The sequence below is a fragment of the Lepidochelys kempii genome, chromosome 6 (genome assembly GCF_965140285.1).
Source record: "Lepidochelys kempii isolate rLepKem1 chromosome 6, rLepKem1.hap1, whole genome shotgun sequence".
Taxonomy (NCBI): Eukaryota; Metazoa; Chordata; order Testudines; family Cheloniidae; genus Lepidochelys; species Lepidochelys kempii.
In genome coordinates, this window is record NC_136385.1 from 39,330,765 (window position 1) to 39,354,884 (window position 24,120).

Genomic DNA, 24,120 nt, shown 5'->3' on the forward strand with positions numbered 1-24,120 from the left:
CCTTCAGACGTTTTAATCTGGTTCTCAAGCTCCCGCCAGAGAGAAGGATCTGGGGCTTGCCCCACTCCACGCGGCTCCCAGAAGCAGCAGCATGTCCCCCCTCCAGCTCCTACGCGTAGGGGCAGCCAGGGAGCTCTGTATGCTGTCCCCGCCCCAAGCGCTAGCTCTCCAACTCCCATTGGCCAGGAACCGCAGCACCTGCAGATGGGGAAGCGTGCAGAGCTACCTGGCTGCACCTCCACATAGAAGCCGGAGTGGGGACACGCCACTGTTTCCGGGAGCTGCTTGAGATAATTGTCACCCAGAGCCTTCACCCCGACACCGTTCTGTGCCCCAACCTGCTGCCCTAGCCCTGATCCCCCTCCTGCCCTCTGAGCCCCTTGGTCCCAGCCTAGAACACCCTCCTGCACCCCAAACCCCTCATCCCCAGTCCCCTGCCCCATCCCAGACCCTGAACTCCTCATTTCTGGCCCCATCCCAGAGCCCTCACCCCAACCCCCAATTTTGTGAGCATTCATAGCCCGCCATACAATTTCCATATCCAGATGTGGCCCTTGGGCCAAAAAGTTCTCTCACCCCTGTCTTAAGGCAACCAGAGAGGAAGGAGAATTCATGGCAGGGTCAGCCCTAAAGACACTTGATAAAGGGAATTGTCTCTCAGGCTTAAATTTTAATTTAAGTCTAAGTCATGGAGTCTAGTTTTTAAAGTATTTGTTTCCACTTTTGAGTCACTAATTCCAACATTTCCTCTCCTAATATATCCTCTCATGATTATTTCAGTCAAGTGAATTAGAGTTAGCAGCACTACATACAAAGACTCTGTTCTGACCTTCCACAAGGAAGCAGCAGTTAAATTAACTCCTGGGTTTATTTACAAGTCAGGATCTCCCATCATAAGTTTTCTTACCAAGCTTTTGTCCGACTCCAAAACCCCTCAAATAGAAAGTATGGATGTAATTAGAGTCCTTAAATTCTATTTACATATTCATACAGACTCATCTGTTTCTTGGGCTCTCAAGAAAGTTCAACAAGATTCCAGATTCACCATATGTAGGTGAATAAAATCTTGCATTAGTTCTGCACATAAAGCCACAAGAATCTTCACCCCAGAGCAGCATTCACAACCCACTCTTTTAGGGCCATAACCACCTTCCTGGGTTGAAAGGAGAAAGGCTTCAGCAAAAGAGAGTTGTGTGAGGCCACCATCTGGCAAACCTTACATACCTTTACAAAGCATGATATATCAACCCTATCAGCCTCCTCAGATGGCACCGAGTGTAGCTCATTGCTTCTCACCATTGTTCAGTGGAGAACAGATAGGGACAATCTAGAACCCACCCAAGGCCTTTATACATTGATGCTGGCAACTAGACTTTTTAAAAAATATATAGAACATCAGACTAAACCGTATAATCAAATTTTCCACAATAAATATGCTTAAGAGCTAAGAAAGAATCCAACAGGAGAAAGCACAGAAGCCAGCCAGTAGAAGGCAACAGATGGTGGAGAAATAGTTGTGGAAACTGGTGACTGGTCACTTTGCCCAGCAAGTTAAACCACAGAAGAAAGCTCATTAGCCTAACTTTTCAAATGTTTCATTACAGAAATTGAGTTTATCGATAGGAAAAGTCTCCCTTGCAATAAAAGACAGGTTAAATCAAGGATAAATGCTGATGGTGCTCCAGTGATGACAGTAGGTAACTTGGTGCCTTTTTGGGAAGGTTACATGTATCTGTATTTTAACTTTTTGTAGTGTGGATGAAACAGTTATAAAAAACTGTGAGTGAATCAAGTTACAGATTCATTCATCACCTATAAACATGTCCCAACCACCAACAAAAGCCATATTTGAACATGGATGTTCCTAACCTATAGTGACAACTTGGAACGCAGATAGGCTCTTAGAGGCAAGAAGCGTGGAAAGTGATTCAAGAAAGATTAATAATTGTGGTCTTGGGAGTAAAAAAACTAAGTTACAGAGACTGACATGGGAAGGCATTATGGTGTAGCCAAAATCCTTCTATCATGACACATATAGGAAATAACAGAATTCAAAAGTAAAATGAGGATGGTTTCGAACTGAGCATCAGCTGAACATAATCAATGGTCAAACAAGTATTGACGCTCCAAGGCAGAAGAGGAAAGGTAAAGGATGAGCTTTGAAACAGCCATAAACAACAGGCAAAGCTTCCATCACATGTTAAGAGGGAATGCTTAGAGAAATAGGATTAGGAAAAAAAAAGTTTACAAAATGTGCTTTACAAGTTTATAAACAATGAAAAAATTAAATTAAAAAAAAATACAACAGCTGTACCTACTACATAGTTGTAACTATTTAGATGACTCATGCTTAAAGAGCAGTTGAAGTCCAAAGAGTGACTAAAAATGGCACCTCTTTAGTCAACAGGTCTGATTTCTACAATTATTCAGTCTTGTCTGCTTATTTTAGTAACAGAATTTTTAAAAATTAGTCCAACATATATGAAAGTCAGTGTGACAAACATTAATATCTGTATGCCATTCATTATTTTCTATACTTCTCATGTCCCTTCTAAATTAAACAATTCCTACCTATACAGTCTCTTCATACAGAAGGTTCTCCAGGACTAATTCATTTTCACCCCCAATCTCTGAATCCCTTCTATTTCTGCCATGGCTATATTTTATTATTCGCATGCTAGCTTGATGAGAGTTAGCACGAGTATGTCTTGTCAATCTGGGAATCGTACCCTCAGCTTAAAGTACACATGTATCCTGTGATGAGCTACTACAACTGAATAGTGAGCTCAGAGAGGGAACACAGAGGCATTAACTTCACTTATGGGACTGAAACATGTTAGATCTGGGTTCTACGTGTAGGCTTTTTATTTTTATATTTTACACTTGAGTAAAATCTGTTCAGCCATTTTCTTTTTACACTCTCTCTGAGTTAAAAAAAGAGGACCCAACAACATTTCCGATATGCCATTTGCTGCATTTAGCAAGGCACAAAGTGAATGAAACAGAATTCTGAAGTAGCCCTTGTCCGATTATCAACCTTGTGCAGGACAATTTGCAAATAGCTCCAGATCATGCAGTCTCTTTTTTAAGCCTAGTAAATTGCATTAAAACTATATGAAAAATGCTACAGTTCCATGGTTACACCCTCAAATCAGGAAATGACAGTTTGTTTGTACATGCCACCTTAACTTTGCTCCCTTGTTCAGATGGCTTAGAATAAAGTCTAGTTACATTACTACCACATGCAATTTCTCAAAACATTTTTTCCCTACCATGATGTAAAGTATGCCCTATAAAGTGCAACATGAATGAGGCTGGGGTACCCAATCCTCATAACCAGCTAGTGCCTTGTGAGTGAAGGCCTTAAGTTTGTGTCCTAAAAAGCATTTTTCTACTATTTTCCACTAGCTCTATGCAGATTTTAGGTTCTTCTTTTGCAAAGAGCACCCAGTAAGTTAAGAGCAATACTGAATTGACTGGTCACCTAAAAATACTAATTCTATTCTATAGCACACTTTGTTTTCTAGTAATTCAGTCCTTTGCCCTAACACACTACTTTTCATATATTTCAATGTCTCAATGTGTGAAAGAGACAAACTTTTTTCAATACAAGTTATTTATTTTCAGCTGAAACAATTAAATCAATTTCTTGTTCAAAGTTTCCCAAAAGGTGTCTATATTATCCAATGGTCAAATGTCAGTTTGGATACTTTCCCTTCAAAATGTATATTAGCTTTTTTTGGGCATATTATACAGATCCATCACCTGTAGAGCACTTAGCACTACCAAGTTATTTATCTTTAAGGAGAAGACATGTATTTGCTTGAATTTACTTTAATTTATGCTTCATTTTAGAGACATTAGTGCTCAATAATATTAATTTCACTGTTTTACCAGATGCACATTTGGCTGAAATACAGTTATGCCAATTGCATGTCTTCCATATATCTCCTAATGTAATATTAAAACTTTATATTGTAAGTTATTTGATACAGCAATATCCCGTTACTGAGGGACAAAGGTTTAGCAATTCGAAAGGGAACATAACAATCTGGTCTTATGAATTTTATTTCTAGCTCAACTGTTGAATCACTGTGTGACTTGATAATCATTTAACAATTGAGTGCATCAGTTTCCCCACCTGTAAAATGGATAGTCTAATACAGTGGTTCTCAAACTTTTGCACTGGTGACCCCTTTCACATAGCAAGCCTCTGAGTGCGACCCCCCCCATATAAATTAAAAATACTTTTTTATATATTTAACACCATTATAAATGCTGGAGGCAAAACGGGGTTTGAGGTGGAGGTTGACAGCTCGCGACCCCCCCATGTAATAACCTCATGACCCCCTGAGGGGTCCCGACCCCCAGTTTGAGAAATCTTGGTCTAACACTTACCTATCTGAGCAGAATGTTGTGAGGTGTAATTAATGTTTAATAATGGCTCATGTTAGGATATAGATATTCAGGCCTGTCTGCAAAAGCCTGTACTTTAAAAATTTAGGTGTATTCTTATCACTAGTTCTAGAGGTATAAAAGAAAGAATCAAAATCACTGTCTGCCGATGTAAGGGCCTTCTCTTACTGTGACAGTCTGAGGCCCTGTTCTTAGGCTAAGGCCTTTGGCTAAGCAGCAGAGGCAGCCATAAGCTGGGAAGTGAACGGTCACATCCTCACATTCCAAACTAGTCACATTGAAATAAGGTGCTATTGGGCTGTTAGGAATACAATCCTGACCTGATAGTGCCTATCACCTCCAGAGAAAGGGAAGTGCCTAGGAAAACGTAAAAGGAAACTTAGTTTGATAGCATCCTGTCTGGCAAGAACTCACTTATCAATAGCTGGGATGTGAAATCCTCACTTCTGTATTGTTTTGTCATTATAGTTCCCACTTTGCTATTGTTTGTTTGTATAATCTCTGTCTGGTTCTGTGATTGTTTCTGTCTGCTGTATAATTAATTTTGCTGGGTGTAAACTAATTAAGGTGGTGGGATAGAACTGGTTACATAATCATGTTACTATATGTTAGGATTGGTTAGTTAAATTTCAGGAAAATGATTGGTTAAGGTATAGCTAAGCTGAACTCAAGTTTTACTATATAGTCTGCAGTCAATCAGGAAGTGAGGGGGTGGGTGTGTGTGGGGAAAATGGGAACAGGGAATGGGGGTAAGGAAATTGGAATCATGTTTTGCTAAAGGGGGAAATGGGAACAAGGACACAGGTGTAAGGCTCTGTGGTGTCAGAGCTGGGAAGGAGGACACTAAGGAAGGAAACTGGAATCATGCTTGCTGGAAGTTCACCCCAATAAACGTCGAATTGTTTGCACCTTTGGACTTCGGGTATTGTTGCTCTCTGTTCATGCGAGAAGGACCAGGGAAGGAAGCGGGTGAGGGAATAAGCCCCCCAACAGCTCAAATCCTTGAACAGACACATATGTGAAGAGAAACTTTTCTAGAAAAGTATGTTTGTAACTTAAGCTATTGTCTCGTTTAGCTTCTATTCTGAATAGAACAGCTGAAAAATAAATTTACTCCCTAAACTGTCTTCAGATTGCGTATTTACAAAGCATCTCAACTTGAAAAATCCATATTTAGGTAAAGAACTCCTTTAGCAGTCAAAAGCAAGCAAGTTTGCTAAGCAAACAAAGAGCTATAAAGAGTGAAACTCATGTAAGCAAATATTAATTCATCCCCATGAGCAAGCTGCAAATAACCCAAGTGTGCTGTTAAATAATGCCAGCTCACTGAAATGATTACCGGTGAATAAAGTGTCTGGTGTCCATCTCAACTATTCAGGTATCCACGTAACAAGCTACAAACTAAGTGAATTCATAATTCATTTAATTTGGAGAAGACTAAGAAACAAAACAGCAGAACAAATACAAGTGAAGATTAGGAAGGCTGATAATTATTTCAATAAAACTAATTATTTCAAGTGACATTTTTAACTAGAGTTGCTTTAAAAAGAGAAGAACTCCCACATTCATGACAGGACTTGCCACAACCAAATATAGTTGTTTTTAGAATGAGATTTACTGTAGCTCTGAGATGCGATTGTATATGGCACCTACCTTGAATGTTTACAAAGCTTATGTGGTCTATTATGCAATTTTCGATCCCAATTCTCTGGATCACTGGAGTTACTGTCATAAGGATGAGGCCGTCCTGCCATCCCACTGCAAGCTTCCTCACACTATTGCTCTGAAAAGCATACATGCAGCACTCAACCTACATTAAAAGAGCAGTGTCAACCTTTTACAATGCCATAAAGAAAGATGAATTCAAAGTGCTCCATTAGTTTATATTAATGAATACAGTATATTCTAGTTTTTGTATTCTTCAGTATCCACGGTGCAAAACAGAGCTTCTCTCCTCTACCTGGCTGCTAAAACTGTGTTTTCATTATAAGAAGTGTAATCCTATATACTTTAATAAATAATTTTAAATTTGATTTAATTTATTCCATTGTGTGCAGACAAAAGGTTATTAATTAGATGTTACAAGCACAATAGAAACACTTTTCAATATCATTTTAACTACATAAAGTTAAATAATTCAGAAACAAACCATTTATCTACTACAGGAATCCTTGAATAGGAATAGATTTGAATTTTCTTAGGTATAAAATGTTATTGTCTAACAATTAATGGTTCCACTGTTCATCCAATTGAAACAGAATTAAAAAGCACCAACTTCATAGTTAGCAAATAGTGACATTATAGCCTATGCTCAAAATCCAATCAGAAAGATTTAAATGTTAAATATACTGAAAAATCCTACAAATTCTAGAACAGACATAAGAATTAGATGTGAATATCTAACTATAAAGTAAAGACTTTGCAAACCCGCATGCTTAAATTGTTTCTCAAACTGAGACCAAATGCTTAGTATGTGACTCATCCATTAAGAGTACTTTTAGGTAAAACATTAAATTTATGACCGATAAAAGATACAGCCAATCCAAATCAAATTGTATAAAACAAGTTACATCTGGAGTAGACAATACATTCTAGAGAGATTTGCAAAGTTTTCTAATCAGTCAAGCAATTCTTCACCATTGGAAGAAGGACATGCTTTACTGATCATGTAAGTAGTTAACAATTTTCTCTAGGCTTTCCATATCCTATGAAGATCAGAAGTAAATTATTTCAGAAAGCATCTGCTATATTGGTTTGGCCAGATTAAGCTGAATATTCTGTGATCTTGTCTTCCTCTGCCTTTTCACTGTTACTCAGATTTCAGTTTTTATATACTTTAATAATGAAAAATTACTCTCAAAACTAATGAGAATGCCAAAAAGTTTCTATTGCCCAAGAAGAACTGAAAATGTCTTGTTGCTTGGAAAAACTTCCAATAAAGGCAAACAGTAAAACACAAGACTCTTGGACAGAGTTAATTAAGAATTTAGAAGACAGAATTTGGTTAGTGCAAAGGAATGGAAAAGCACAAGCCATTTTTAAAATTAATTTTGTGAATTATGTTTTATAATTTGTGATGTCCATTTCAAACAAATGAACAAATAGTTCTAAAAATATTTACTGAAAAATCTATTTAATACATGTAAGATCATCTTTTTCAGCTAGCTGTTTAATTAGTCTGCACCATTATCAATACTTCTATATATATGCTTAAGCTTTTAACTTCAATGGACCACTCAAACACACATGATTAAGCACAGGCATAAGCGTTTATAGGATTGGGGTCTTAGTATCTTAAGAAATGTTCAACAACTCCCCCATGCATTTCTTCACCAAACATACAGACTAACAAAAATCAATGGTTGGTGTGAAGAATGAGGGAGGGATGGTGTGTGTAATTTTTAATATAAACATCATATGCCCTGATATTAACCTGCCTGAACACCAGAGGTTAAATCAAAAAATGCTGTGAAGGAGAAAAACCCACAGGAAACAAAACAATGGCAAATACAAGGCTCCTTGAGGGAACAATGGGAGGGGGTGGCATCAAATAAAAAATATTCTGGCTTCAACCAGGCCAGAATGGCTTCTCCTTCTCCAGCTGAACCTAGGATCAAAGATGATCCTTAAACCTCATAGATGCTAGAAAAAGGAGGGATCGAGTGAGTAACCAAAGGCTACCCAAGTTGTATTAGTGAAAGCTAACAGACTGACACATGCAAAGACAGGAAGCCTGCTGCCACAGTACAGGCTGTTTCTCCCTGCCAGCGACTGAGTCAGCTGGGCTGAGGGGAACCTACAAAAGCTGGCATGAAAAGTTTAAGGTGTAAGCCCCAGGCGTGTATGCCCTATGGATTTTACCCTGTGCTCTACACACTTCAAACCTTTGAGGAACAAATAAATAATGCTTTGTTTTGAAGACACTGTTTCTATATCACTGCAAACTTATACTATCACAAGTTCTTGAATGGAAACCACTGCAGATCTCAGAACCAAGTTGTGCCTTCGTGGTCATGAATCAAGGGAGCTAAGCCCAAAAATCCCATCTAAGAGTGGTTTGACTGCACAGTTACACCCTGAGTGAGGTGCAGGGAAGCCAGGAAGTGGTACACTCAAGAGAGCTAAAGGGGCCTAAGGTGCAATTTGCCCTGTAATCATAGCAGTTTGACTTTTGAAATTGTGGCCTTGAGAAACCAAGAGAATTATAGCATATCCTACAAATCAACAAAACATCTGTTTAGCGCACAAAGCAAACATAGAAGCAATAGTATTAAAGTTTTCGGTAGTAAAAAGCATTTTGACAATATTGGTGTCAAACCAAGTTAAAACAAAAGCTGAAACTGCTACCTCTCATGATTCACAATTAGATGTCAAGATAAACAGGTTAATGAGTAAAAAGAAAAAGGAGTACTTGTGGCACCTTAGAGACTAACCAATTTATTTGAGCATAAGCTTTGTGAGCTACAGCTCACTTCAGCTCACTATTTGAGCATAAGCTTTCGTGAGCTGAAGTGAGCTGTAGCTCACAAAGCTTATGCTCAAATAAATTGGTTAGTCTCTAAGGTGCCACAAGTACTCCTTTTCTTTTTGCGAATGCAGACTAACACGGCTGTTACTCTGAAACAGGTTAATGAGTGTCTGCCTAAAGAGGCAGGAAGAAAAAAAGTCTTAAGTTTGTCTAGTAATTAAGGCTGAGGCAGGCAAACTATGGCCCTTGAGCTCCCGGCCAGGGAGGCTAGTCCCCAGCCCGTCCCCCGCAGCCTCAACTCACCATGCCGCCAGCCACAGGCCTGTCCCAGTGCTCTAGACTACGTGGCTAGCTCCAGCCGGGCAGCACAGCTGCCAGTCCTGGTGCTCTGAGCAGCATAGTAAGGGGGCGGGGAGCGGGGGGGGGGGGGGTTGGGTTAGGGGCAGGAGGTTCCAGGGAGCAGTCAGGGGACACTGAGGAGTTAAATAGGCATGGGAGTCCCGGGAAGCCTGTCAGGGGGCAGGGGTGTGGATAGGGGTCAGGGCAGTCAGGGGATAGGGAGCAGGGGGGGATTGGATAGGGGGTATGGTCCCGGGGGCTGGTTAGGGGTGGGGGATCCCGGGAGGAGACAGCCAGGGGACAAGGAGCAGGGGAGGCTGGATGGGTCTGGGGTCCTGAGGATGGGAAGTGGGAGGGGGCGGATACAGGGAGTTGGCCAGGCTGTTGGGGAGGCACAGCCTTCCCTACCTGGCCCTCCATACAGTTTTGGAACCCCAATGTGGCCCTCAGGCCAAAAAGTTTGCCCACCCCTGTATTAAGGGATGCTAAGTTACTGCAGCACTAAAAGAGCTCAATGACTCATTATATGTTAACTGAAAATTTAGGTGGCCAAAACATGAAGTGTATGTGACAGTTCGATAACAAACCTAAAGTTATGTAGGTCGTTACTGTACTTACCATTTATCAAACAGCAATGTTTTTGGTGCTTAATAAAGGAACCTGCAATCTAGTTCAGACTCAGAAAAAAATGGATAAGATACTGTGTATTTCTGTATGAGCTGATGGTGAATTTAGTAGTAAGCTAGAGATTGTTAATATTAATTCATAGGTGCAACACGCCATATATTTTCAGCCCCCAAATAGTATTTAATGAATAAAAGATCTTTTTACATACCACATTTCACCTTGAATTGATACAAACTGCAAGCATCACTGATTCCACTATTAATGTGGGGTCCCCTCTGGAATGATAAGCAGCAAGTTTAGCAAAAATGTATCTGTGTAGTTTAGGACAGGAAGTAAAGAGTACTTTTTCTAGTTGAAACTACACAAGGAATTTAGGCAGGCAGGCAGAAGCGTAAATAGTCACGCACACTAGAATTTGGCCAGAACACCAATACTCCTATTCATAGGTTTGACTATATAGATTCCTCTGAAACCTCCCCATCATTGCTGAAACCTGGTCTCATTTAGATCTATTCTGAGCAGTGACGTGGTGCTAAGAACACCTATACCCTATCTACTCTAGCACTCCTGTCATACCTACGGGTAATGTTTTTCCAAATTACTTGCTCACACCCCATATTCTTTATGTAAATATGCTTATGATATGGATATGGCATAAAAGATATATTTTATGCAAGATGGGTCTTTTAAGATATCATGGAAAAGGTTATAATTTACTGAATGTGATTATCCAATTTTTATGCATGTATCATTTCTGTATCTAAAGTTAGGAATATTGACTATGTATGGATGTGTATTTGGGGGACACCCACAAGACAACAGTCTTGATGGGCCAATAGGAAGAAACAATAAGACTTTGAAGATACTAATCTCTCTCCTTCCTGAGAGGCATCCTGGGTCATTGCAGTGACACTGATAGGTCAAGTGGTCCTGTCATCTGGTAAGAAACACCACCGTGGATTTCTAGTAATTTTTCACTAAAAGGAGGGTGAGATCGAGACTGGGAAAAAAAAGATTCCCGCCTTATGTAAATCTTATTTAAGGCAGGGGAGTAAGTTGATCTTGGTTCACTCCTCACTGAATACCCACCCAATATGACTGCTGGAAACACCGAAAGAAGAAGGACAAAGGGAAAGGGAGAGGAGTACTGAAGCCAGGCTGGAAAAGGGATCCATGTGGTCTGTGAATAAGATACCTGACGATTTAAGCTGCAAGCAGGGTAGCTAACCTTCAAGAATTTCTGCAATTTGCCCCAAAAGCAACATTTAGGGTGAGAAGTTATTTCTTGAAACCAATCTCTTTAAGATCTTAAGCTTAGTATGCGTGGTTTGTTTTATTTGCTTAGTAATCTGCTTTCTTCTGTTTGCTATCCCTTATAATCACTTAAAGTTTACCTTTTATAGTTAATAAACTTATTTCTTGTTTATAACATAACCCAGTTTAATTCAATTAATATCCGGGGTGGGGTGGGGGAGGAGGGTGTAGAAGCTGTGCTCCCTTGAGGGAGAGGGTGAATTTTTATGAGCTTGCGCTGTTCAGACTTTTCTATACACTGCAAGACAATATTATTTTGCGTTTACTCCTCCAAAGGGGGTGTGCAGTTGAGTGCAGAGCAATATCCTAGCTGAATCTTCCCATAGAGAGCTGCTTGCAGACTCTGTGATTCTACAGCTGGTGCATCCCTACGTGTGTGTGTGTGTGCTTCCAGAGGCCGAGAACCTGATTCAGCAGAACAGGGAGAGGGAGCCCAGGCTAGTGCGGCAGGCAGACTCAGTGAAACCTAGGTACATCAGGTGACATCCCAAACAGGGCGAGGGCGGGTCTAACCCATCACAGCTCCCTGGACTATTCTAGACTATATCTACACTAGGAGAACTTTATAAGTATAGGTATACCAATATACTTTACCAGCAAAGCACTCCGAGCACAGACAGAAATAGAACAGCAAAACTGTGCTTTATATGAGTATAGTAAATCTACACCACCCCCTGAGCAAAACAAGCTATACCTATAAAAGCACAGATTTACCAGCCCATTGTAACTGTATCTACAGTAGGGGATTCTTGAGATACAGCTGTGTCATCAGAGATCATACCTCTTCACACTCTCGACTAACATAGCCATGCCAGCAAATATCCTAGCCTTGGCACCTTACCCTTCAGCTCAAGTCAGCTGCCCTACCAGAATAAGTATGAAGCAGCTATTTTCAACTCTTTTTATAAAAAATAATGTTTGAATATTAAACAGCTCTCAATTTAACTTTTACACTGGAAAGTGATGCAAAAGAAGCCAAACGCACTAAACTGCAGCTGAAGTGGCAGCCAAGCTTCTGAAGGGAAAGGAGCAATTTAAAATCTGCTTTTTCTCCTTCAGTTTCCTCATCCTCCCTTACCACGTTCATCTTTGTTCTGTCCATCAACTTTCTCTCTCTCCCTTCATTTAATGTAACAGACACAGGGATTGTGAGGAAGTTTGAGATACTAGATCTGTGTACCACGGGGAGACAGTGTGCAGCTATGTCATCATCAAGAAAGCCCAACCCACAAATGTTCCCGATCATATATTGTAACAAAATGTTTCAATGTAGCACATAATAAATAAGCTCTTACACAGGAATTCTTCCCAGGATCCTGCATTGTCCTTAACTGGATGCTTCAGAGACAGGCAAAAACTCTACAATGCCTGTGGCTTTACTATATGATGGGGAAAGTACTTACTTCCTGACCATAGTTAGCAAACAGGTGATGCCCTAAAGAATGAGGATTTGCACCACTGTATTTTTTTTAAATCATAGCTAATGTATGTACAGATGATATTTTTACTCATATAAATTGCTTTTTGCATCAGCTTTTTTGGTTCAAGTTTATGTCAGTACAAGTGACTTTTTTCAGCTCTTACTGCTCTAATAAGACCAGGTAATAAGAGAAATGTATCAAAACATAAAAAAGGTATGATACCACAGAGAGAAGCTGTGCAGTAGTCTGAACTGAATGAGAAAACATTTGCCAATTTAGAAATAATAACTAATCTCACTGGTTCATTTTTAAACATTTCACTGAGGCAAATCCACTTTTACTGCAATTAGTCTCCCCAGGTAACCAACAGGCTTGGGAAAAAACAACATTAAAAAAAAGATGACAGATTTCCTCCTACCCCAGGGATCATACAAGATAAGATAAGAATCTGGGATGTGCACAAAAGATATACTTACAGTCACACACACAGAAGGTCAGACATTGACATGGACCATTAGCCTTTAAAATGGTAAAATGAGTTCTGTCTTGCGACTGAATAATGTAAGTCCATAAGGGGAGGATCTCCTATTGCACTCTGTACCTCATTTGGCAAATCAGAATACCTTAGCTAGGATGGGTGTGCGGTTACTATGTTTGCCTATCGTCTCACTGCAGTGTCAATGGCAACTTAGGGTATGTTGTCACTACCCGCCGGATCGGCAGGCAGGCAATCGATCCAGAGGGGATCTAGTCTAGACATGATAAATCGACCCCGAGCGCTCTCCCGTTGACTCCTGTACTCCAGCGCCGCGAAAGGCGCAGGCAGAGTCCACAGGGGAGCAGCAGCACTCGACTCACCGTGGTGGACACACCACGGTAAGTCAATCTAAGTACGTTAACTTCAGCTACATTATTCACGTAGCTGAAGTTGCATAACTTAGATTGATCCCCCTCACTAGTGTAGACCAGGGCTTGGTCTCTACATGCCCTTGCTTTAGCTTCCTCAGGCAGTTTATAAAATAATGGGGATAGTTTATCCCAGATATGAAAGACATAAATTAGCTAACAAATTGATAGTTGTATGCACATTTGTTGTTTGATAGAATACTACATCTTATCTTCGCAATCTGGTTTGGTTTTTTGTCTCTTGGGATCAGGAGAGGAGGAACAGACTTTCTTGACCCATCATGAGTTGTATGCACAACTGAGAAATTGGGGATTGGGTAAGAATATCTGAACCCCTTCTGTGTAACACTGGTCAGCTTTCAGTTATGGGAAGGTACAGGCTCATCAAGAAGTCCATAGTTGGTGTTTTCATTCATTCATTGGCTGGCTATTCTCAGAGCCTCTTTCACCAGAGGTAACAGAAAGACTATTTCCACCTCTTCCCCCCACCCTCCCATCACCACTGACTCCAGATCCAGAGACTGTCAGCCACTCTCAGATGTTCCTGGAAATTCTTGAAATCATGAGATGGACATTCTGACATTACAACCACAGAATTGCCTGGAGTTAAAGAGAACAGTGGCAGTAGGTGCTCAGCAGTACATTTATATAAAGCTTATATTAAGCAGTGGTCCCCAAACTCTGGGGGCACATGCCCTGGGGGGGCATGGAGGAACGTTTGGGGAGCAAAGCAGGGCCCAGGGCAGCCCCCATGGGGGGCAGAGAGGAAGCACCACCCAGCTATGCTCTGTCCCCAGCTCCACTCCGACCATGACCCCCAATCCCCACTGCAGCGCCAGCCCCACTCCCAACCACAGGCTTGCTCCCGACCATAGGCCTCCTGGGGGGAGGGAAAGGGGAAATGACCAAAAAAGTTTGGGGACCACTGATCTAAGCTCTTGAGCTTCCACTTCAAAGCTAAGTGAACTGAAGGGTTAAGGCAAAGACGTCTGCTGAAAAGATGCAGCCATTTTTCTTCAATATATAAATCTAAAAGGATGGACTTATCAGCTTTTTTGAGGGAATCTGTCTTTGGTCTTTTGAATTTCAGGCATTGAGCCCACATCTCCCAATAGGGTCAGAGGACTAGTCATCTGTAAAGCAGAGCCACCCCATTGTAAAGCAGAGGGATTCCACATATGGCCTTTTAAGTGCTTACAACATCTGAACTGAACGAGTTGATAGCTCTTGAAAGGAAAGCACCACAGGCTAAACCTCAGACTCCCTAGCAGTGAAGTTGATCCCAGGCACTAGAATCCACCTCTCCAAGATGTGGTATATTTGACACATGAAAGGGAGAGGCAGAAGAAGATTCCCTGTTTTGTGCCACAAAGGAAAAAAAACCTAACCCAGTGAAAATTGCAGCAGACTTACCTCCCAATAGCAACTCTCTCTGTTGCCAGATCCTAGGGGGGAAAAGGAAAAGAAAAAAAAGTGGGGGGGGGGGGAAGGGAGGGGAATTATCAGAATTTTCAGTGCAACAAACAGACTCTTTGGCACCTGGGAACTGGATGTAATGCTATCCATCCTCACTGAGGCACTGATGCTGAAGCACTGAGACACCTGATACAGATGCACTGAAACCCAATGCAGCAGACAAAGGTCTCCAAAACCAGATGGACTGGATGCTAGAAGGCCTCTAACATACAGAAGTGGCTGGCATGGAAGATGATGCAGTATCATGCTGGCTGTAATGGGGTGGCCATTTAATGAGCACCCCCTCATAGCCAGGGGTCACTTAGCAGGCCCCCTGCCACTTTTAGCCCCCCTCATGTGAGCCCCTTAATTGCTACACACAGATTTTCATTTAGATATTAAATCAGCCCCAGACAAGGGGTGTTCACAAAAACGGCTCAACAATCCTCAGGGTCCCAAAATAAAAGTCCATCACCAGACTACAGTCCATACTTTGATCTGGTGTCTTCTTTCTCAGCCAAGCTCTTCTTCTGTCCTACTCTGTTCTCACAGCCCATCCTCCCAGCTCTTCCTATCTGGAACCTACCTTCCTAGACCCCCAAACTTCTAGGGTCAAACTCCATCTGGATTTCCCTACAGGAGCCTTCTGCTTCTCTGTCACAGCTCCCTGTGCTTCTCAGTCACAGCTCCCTTGATCTCAAGTCTTTCATGCAGGAGCTCTTCATACACTCTGCAGTTTCTCCACAATTTTCTGAGCTTTCCACTGCTCTTTATAGGGCAATCACTGTGATCTCTCCAAGGTGTGGCTGATTCTGTAATCAGGGATGGCTAGCACCAGGCCTCCAGTGGCACACTAATCTGTTACACTGGCTATGACATCAAATTTAGTTGTGAGACACATGGCTCCATTTCTTCAACTCCAAACAAACACTGCCAGCAAATAATCCTCTAAAAGTTCAATAGGTCTTTCCACATTGACACTGAAGCCAATGTTGAGCTTGACAGAGCAGACGCCTTCCAACTCTAGGTGCCTGATTTTGGGGAATGCAACTACAAGAGTGAAGAGTTCTTTGGTGGTAGCTTAGCCTAACCCTCAGTATCAAATGTAAGTGACAAGTCCTTGGACATCAAGCTTTTGCTGGCAAGGAAGTCTGCTGGATGCCTGTTCCTGATTCACCAGATAGGGGCCAGGTACTGCACATTGACTGCTCCAGTTGATCAGTAAGAGGATAATATTCAATTTGCCAACAGGTAGAATTTAAGGCTAATACCCCAAACTCTACATGTATGACTGGTAAAAATCTAATACAGAGAAAGCAGAGTAGGTACAGAAAACTCACCTGTTGCAGACACAGTACCCTCAGAGGAATACATCTTAAAGCTGAACAACAGACTCACAATCGCCCAAGCGTCACTAGAGCCTGGAAAATGGAATGCCCAGTGGGACCAAAATTTTGACAAAAGTCACGCTATTAAGTATTCCAAATTTCTAAGTTAAAATACTAAACTTCACAAAAGGGACAGACAGTCAGTTTGCTGCTCAGTGCCTACAGTTGTCAGAAGAATATGAATAGCAGTTGAACTGCACTCCTTTATATATCCTTAGCTGGGTTGAGATGAGGAGATAAGCAGGTGTGCTTACAGTCCCAATGAAATCTGCTTTGTAAGAAGTTCCAAGTGAGCATTTGCCATTGGCGCGCGCACAAATCCAACCTCACCTACTGTGAAGATCCATGTCTGTTGAATAAATCTGTTGTAGACTTAAGTACACATCTCCTATATAAAAGCTACTTTACGTAGCTGTATATCAACCATAATTACTTATAAAATGTTACTAAATTGACACTGATCAAGCCTAATTGATAAACATACCCTGCAATACACTATTACCTAACATTAGGTTAGGTGAGATGCAAGTAATTCAGAACTTAGAATAGCACCCATGTACTCTACAGCGATGTTAAGAAAACTTCCCCTCATGAATAAACAATAGGTGGCAGTAGAGTGAAACTGACAACATTCTCACCTGTGTAACAGCAGATGTAGACGAACGGTAAGTTTCACTTTACTGCTACTGCAGGAGTTATGGAAGAGAAGGGTCTAGTCTCACAACAGCACACACCTAAAAGCTTGTCCTCCTACTTTTCAAAGGACATCAATAAATCAGCTCAGTGAAATTCAGTCACTCAGCCTGCTCCTATTGATTTCAATGAAAGCAGGAGTGGACTCATCTTACAGGAAAGCAAAATCTTACCAGCTACTGCAGGACCAAATAGAATAGCAATTCACAGGTTAATCACTCATCTCCCAACTTATTTGCAGGGCTAGAAATCAAAAGGCCAGTCACAGCTATCAACAGTTCAACTGCCTCAGTAAGTGAGAATACCACTCCAGCAGAACCATAATTAGCTCAATACTACTCAACACCAGTGACAAAAGGATCATGGAATAAACTTTGACTCACTGCCCAAGAACCAGGAAGGGTTTATAAAGGAGGAAGTTGCAGCAATCAATGAGCTAATGCAGGGGAGGGAAAACTTTTTGGCCTGAGGGCCAAATCGGGGTTGCAAAACTGTATGGAGGGCCAGATAGGGAAGGCTGTGCCTCCCCAAACAGCCTGGCCCCCATGCCCTATCCGCCCCCTTCCACTTCCCACCCCCAAACTGCTCCCCCTCAGAAGTCTGGACCCATCAACCCCCCCTGCTCCTTGCCCCCTGACCGCCCCCTCCCGGGACCCCTTGCCCCTAACTGCCCCCCCCCGGGACCCCACCCCGCTCCCTGTCCCCTGACTGCCCCAAACCATATCCAAACCCCCGCCCCCTGACAGGCCTCCCACACCTATCCAACCCCCTCCCATTCCCCGTCCTCTGACTGCCCCGCCCCCCCGAACCTCTTCCCCAACCAACTGCTCCCTATCCCCTGACTGCCCCCCGGGACTCCCGCCCTTTATCCAACCCCCCCAGCTCCCCGCCCCCTTACCATGCCACTCAGAGCAGCAGGAGCTTGCAGCCCTGCCACCCAGCCGGAGCCAGCCACACCACTGCGCTGCCCAGCAGGAGCAAAGGGCCAGAGCACTGGTGGAGTTTCGAAGTGAGGCTGCAGGGGAGGGAGGACAGCAGGGGAGGGGCCAGGGGCTAGCCTCTCCAGCCGGAAGCTCAGGGGCCGGGCAGGATGGTCCCGCGGGCCCTATGAGGCCCACAGGCCGTAGTTTGCCCACCTCTGAGCTAATGGGTATTTCTACACAGCAAAGAAAAACCTGCAGCTGGCCCATGCCAGCCAACTCTGGCTTGTAGGGCTCAGACTGCAGGGCTGTTTCAGGCTGAAGCCCAGGCTCCAGGACACTTGTGGGGTAGGAGGGTCCCATAGCTCAGGTGCCAGCCCGAGCCCAGAAGTCTACACAGCAATGGAACAGCCCCTGAGCCCAACCCAGCTGGCACAAGCAAGCCACAGGTTTTTCTTTGCTGAGTAGACATACACATGAGGTTTTGGGCAAAAGTTTTAGCTGTGTGGATGGAAGAAAACGTCCAGTCTTAGAGATGCCATCCAGGGAAAAAACTGCTAGATTTAGACAGCCTGGATATGTGGGAGTGGAAAGAGAATAAGTCAGAGATGAAACTGAGACTGCAGTCCTGAGTAAAAGAGATGGCAGCTGGGGACAACAACAGCACCAAGAAAGGGGAGAGAAGTTTAGGGAAGCGAGGGGAGAAAATAAACAGTTCTGTTTTGACTACACTGTCAGGTTGAACTGAGAGATGTATATACCATCATTGTTTGTTATGTTACTGTAGCTTGTTGGTCCCAGGATATGAGACACACAAGGTGGATTGGGCTTGAATGCTTGTCCATTCCACCTAGAGAAGTTGGTCCAATAAAAGACATTACCTCACCTACCTTGACTCTCTCAAATGTATATACATAAGGTGATGTAGAAAGATTTTAGTCTGGATAGAAGGAGGCAGGTGTGAAGTAGCAAGGAAGATCTGTAAATCTGCATAATGATGATAACTAGAGCTCTGCTTTTGAATGAGATCACCCAGATATAATGTGCAGAGGGGGAAGAGGAATCCAAGAGCCTTGTAGTACTGCCACTGAGTGTTGAAGCAGGGATGAGGAGTATCCTGTGAATGAAACACTGAAGAAACAGTCTCAAGTAAGAGGAGAACCAGCAGAAGACAGAACCATTGCAAGCCAAAGGAAGGACAAGATTTTAAGAGCATAACTGATGTCAAAGTCAGTTAACAGATAAGAGTGACGAAGATGGAGTACTTGTTTGTGAATTTTGGTGAGAACTAGTTAGATGAGTGAAGTGGGCATTTCCCAAATTGGAAAGGGTCAAGGATGGAGTTGAAGGAAAAGAACTCCAGACAGGTGTTAGATGACATTCCATGAGCTTAGAGATGAAATGGAGGAAGGAGACGAAGTGACAACTGGAGAGGTGAGTGGGGTTGCAGGTGGGTTTTTATGCTACGTTGCTTGCAGCATTGGTGATCGACTGCATTTCACTCATCCAAAAACTTGCAATTCCATTTTCTCAAAGCAATTTTGTCAGAATGCGACATTACATATTTCAGGCACCACTACAGCACTACAAAGCGTATCTTCCAAAACAGACACACACTTTGGGGCAAAGAAGCACTCTCAATAGTTTCAGGAAGCTCAGCGGAAAAGCTGGAGCTGCTGAAGAAAACATCAGAACTAAGACTTCATCAAGGTAAGGCAGAGTTGCTGGTCAATCAGTACATTCACCATTATGTGTCTTATGGAAGTGGTTTTCAACCTGTGGTATGTGGGTCCCTGGGGTCCACAGACTATGTCTGAGATTTCCATTTGAAATTTAGGGGTTTGCAAATGAAAAAAGGTTGAAAACCACCATCTTATGGTCCTACAATAGGATTTCACTGTAAAACATTGACAAATTCAACATCACCAAAAACAAATCACAAATCCAAAAGAATCAGGGACAGGCTACAGTCTTAGCAACGCCCCACTCACTGTTTTTACCTAGCCACCCACTGAGAGTAGTTCATTTTGGTGTTGAGAGAGAGGCCCCAAAAGCTAAGTGCCCTGCTTTAAGCGATTGAACACAAAGAAATCTTTCACTGTTCACTAGACATCACTGAGACGAAGGGATGTTAATTTCATAGGAACCTGCAGAACTGCCCTATACAGTTTAATCACGGTTTTTAACTGGCACACAAGAGAACAGAGCTCCTTTCAATCCCCAACAGGAAATACAATTCTGACACGTGACAGAAAACCTTCATTAACACTATGTATTACTAACATCTCCAACCATTTCATTCAAAAGCTACTAGTATGACTGGCCAACCAAGGGCATCAGGAAACAAATCCACTGTCCATGTTCCCAGAAGGCAAGATATCAAATGTACACAGAGTACCTTAGGAACGGTTATTTATAACGAAGTAGCACCTTATAGTCAGTAACAGCAAACCTGCCACGGGGGAGGAAGAATGGTCAGTGCTTTAAAGGGCCCAAAGCAGGAAACTGAAAGGGGGGGTCATTTATCTACACCCCTGCCACCCCCAGCCTCTGCCTCAGCCCCAGAGACACCCCACTTGTGCGCCCCGCAGCTCTGCCTGCTTCCCCAGCCCTACAACCCCGAAGCCTCGCCTCGCCGCCCGGAACCTCCAGTCTCTTCCCCAACACAGCTCCGCTCCCCCTCGGCCCAACTGCGGGCTCCACAGCCCACTCCCGGCCACGGCTTCGCTCCTACGCCCCCAGCCCCTTTCTCCCCACAGCCCGCCCTGCCCCGCTCCGCTCCACAGACCGGTTTCGCCCCCGCCCCGCTCCGCAGCCACCCAACCCCACTGCCGCTACCTCGCTCCCCATCCTCTCAGCCCCCGCCTGCCCGGGGAGGGGGGGTCCGGCCGACCTCGCACCTACCCCGCCAGGTTCCACGACTACGGCCGCCTCGCTCCCAGGCCGCTCCCGCACCTCCCAGGCCGCTCGGCCTCGGCTCGGCCGCTGCAAGCTCCTCCTCCCGCGAGAGAGGAGGAAGAGGAAACGGGAAAGGGGTGAAATATCGCGAGGTTTGCGCCGAACGCGACGTATTACACGGGGGGCGTGTAGCGGGCTTGCTGGTTTCCAGGCTCTCCCCAGGCGGAAGTTGGGGGGCGCGGGGGCGCCAGCTGGTGAAACCGAAAACGAGGTCGAGGGGCGTGTCTGTCGCCTGTGCGACGTTCGGTGCTCGAGAGTGCCGGCGGGGGCGCCGGGTGTGCTACCAGGGCGTCCCCGGTCTCCATGGTGACAGGGTGGCGCCCAGAGCCGCCGGCGGCAGCAGTGGGACAGGCCGCGGGAGGAGATGAGGGGGGAGGGGAAAGTCGCGTGGGGGCGGGGCACGTGGAGGAAGGCAGCGTGCGGGGACCCGGAGGCGCCGCACAGAGGAGGCTCTCCAAGGGAGCCGAGCAGGCGCGTGGACGCGGGGGAGATTGACGGGCAGGAGCGGCCCCCTCACCTTTGGCACAGCAGGTTACAGGCCATGGGGGGCAGGACAGAGGGGCGGGAATGAACCGGGGGATTCTTCGTTCTCCGTGGCAGCTGCCGGTCTGGGTGATGGCAGTGCGGTGAGGAGCGCGACAAGCTTGGGCACGATGATCCTTGTCTCATCCAGCCTCTGTTAGCGTGGCTATAGGGGGCCGATAAGAACCTATAGACAGGTCGCTAGCCTGCTGCCAGTTTCACCGACTCGGCTGGCGGGCATCTCCTCCCAGCGGTCAGGCTGCAGAGAGTTACAAAACAGAGAGAATGGAGAATGGAGAATGGTCAGTTTAGATGAGCTATTACCAGCAGGAGAGTGAGTTTGTGTGTGTATGGGGGTGGGGGGGATGTGAGAAAACCTTGATCTATGCAGGAAATAGCCCGACTTGATTATGTAAAGAGTTGTCACTTTGGATGGGCTAGCACCAGCAGGAGAGTGAATTTGTGTGGGGGGGTGGAGGGTGAGAAAACCTGGATTTGTGCTGGAAATGGCCCACCTGTTGATCACTTTAGATAAGCTATTACCAGCAGGACAGTGGGGTGGGAGGAGGTATTGTTTCATGATTTCTGTGTGTATATAAAGTCTGCTGCAGTTTCCACGGTAAACATCTGATGAAGTGAGCTGTAGCTCACGAAAGCTCATGCTCAAATAAATTGGTTAGTCTCTAAGGTGCCACAAGTCCTCCTTTTCTTTTTGCGAAAACAGGACAAAACATCATTCTGTAGGTAAGAATGACAGACAGGCCCTGAAAACAAAGACATACTCCTGTTGTTTTAGTGATCAGCTTTATTGGGCCAATTTGGCCTACCACCTGTAATTTGTGGCTGGAAGGGATGTCATTTTGCCACATGCTCTGAACTTTGGGATATGGTGTCATGCTCTTGAATTATGATCACAAGATCACCCATGCTGTTGAGTTTTCATATGCTTGTCGTTTTGAAACCAATACCACAGCATTAGATTTGGATCCTGGCATTTGAATCTGAATACCCTGGTAAATTGAGAGGGTCTAGATCTGTGGTTACAATTTTGGCCCAAATCACAAAGTATAGTGATGAGGGAGGAACTGGAGATGTAGATATATCAATTCAGTAGCTATGAAATTACTCTGTTCTCCCCCATCTATATGGATCTTTATGTTTCTCAGAGCAAGAAAAAATGGATAGAAACTAGATTACTGATGGAGGAAAACCCAAGGTGAGGCATACAAGTTGAAGCGCAAATAACTTCTACATGCCTGCGTTCATAGACTCTCTCTTCTCGTCTCCCTACAAACATGCTCAAAAGCTGTGGGGATGAGTTGCTTCATCGCTCTGCCTACATAACACAACCCAGCATTTCTTGCATAGAGGTGCATTCATCCTTTTTCACTGAGCTCACCCATATCCACGGTTTATTGAGATACCCGGAACTGAACATCAGCTACATGTCTAACATGACACCTTCCTTCCCCTGATTTAGTCCATTTAGAAGTCCTAGACATACTAATCAAGAGCAAGTCATTACTGTCTGGAGAAAGAGAGAGAAGAGTAACTAGAATCCTTGTAATAGAGGCTGTCAACACCATGTTTGAAAAAGGGATATTACCTCCCACCTTAAAACCTACTATAGTCTCCCATTCATAAAGAAACCTTTATGAGACATAACAGATCTAACTTGGTACCAAATCTATTTCTTAGCAAGCTAATCACACAGCAAGCAAGTACAAACTCCAAGCCAATCTTAGATCCTCTCCATTCTGGACAGAAATAAATCTGAAACAGTGCTGGTGGTGCAGATGAATAGTCTCCTGCAATCCATGGACAAAGAACATCTGTTCCCATACTCTTAGACCTCACTGTTATAAGATACTCTGTCCCACTTAAGAGATGAGACAAGGGTCAAGGGAAATGCTCAGAAATCTTTCCTTGAAGGCTATACTGGGAGGGTGCTGCTGGACAACTGCTTTTCCACCACCACTTTTTCCATATTTACATTTAGATTCTATGAGAAACTGATACTTTATGGGCTCAACTGCCAATGATGTGCAAATGATGCTTGACTCCCTTAATCCTTCACAGTATATGCCACAATCTTGCAGCTATCTCCATGCAGCTATCTCCATCTTGCAGCTATCTCCATCTCTATCTCCATCTAGCTAGCACATAGATGAGAAAAGAGTTGGCTGATGTTAAATCTAAACAAAATGAAGAGTTAAGCTTGTAAATCTGATCAAGAGAGGGCCTCTAGTAGCTCCCAGTTCATTTCAAGAATGAATTAAAAATCCTATTATTAATTCATAAATCCTTTAAAAGGCTGGGATTGTGCTATCTCAGGGATCACCTATCCATCCACGACTCTCCTAGATAGTTATTGTTATGCTCCACATGCTAGACAAGCTCAGTTGTTTGGTGCATGCTCCATATGGGAGGAGAATAAACTGACCCCAAGCCTGAGTGCATTCAGGTCCAAACTCAATGCTCACCTCTTTTCTAAGGATCTTATCCAGTATTATTATTAATTAAGTATTTTATATTAGGGTAGTGTGCAGGCTGATACCTCAGTCACCCGCATTGTACTGGGCATTGTACAAACACATACAAAAACAGTCAATTCACCAAAGAATTTACAGTCTAAAACCAGTGACATCTTCTCCCTTGGAAAGCTGGAAGAAGAGGATGGAGAGAGAGGAAGA

The 24,120-nt window shown here is 43.7% G+C and overlaps 1 protein-coding gene across 6 annotated transcripts in view; it reads right to left on the reverse strand.

Moving 5' to 3' along the window:
• The window catches only part of BTBD10 (BTB domain containing 10), a 58,232-nt gene extending 37,264 nt beyond the window's left edge, over positions 1–20,968 (reverse strand). The window contains exons 1-3 of one of the 6 annotated variants that reach the window (XM_073347656.2): positions 20,852–20,968; positions 10,059–10,125; positions 6,070–6,199 (exon numbers count right to left, since the gene is read on the reverse strand). In XM_073347656.2, the coding sequence (XP_073203757.1) occupies positions 6,070–6,170 (101 nt within the window). In that variant the 5' untranslated portion in view covers positions 6,171–6,199; positions 10,059–10,125; positions 20,852–20,968. Of the gene's footprint in view, positions 1–6,069; positions 6,227–10,058; positions 10,126–20,785 lie in introns of all 6 variants that reach the window. The other 5 variants (XM_073347655.2, XM_073347657.2, XM_073347658.1 and 2 more) reach the window with 5 other exon arrangements.
• Positions 20,969–24,120: the final 3,152 nt, after the last annotated feature.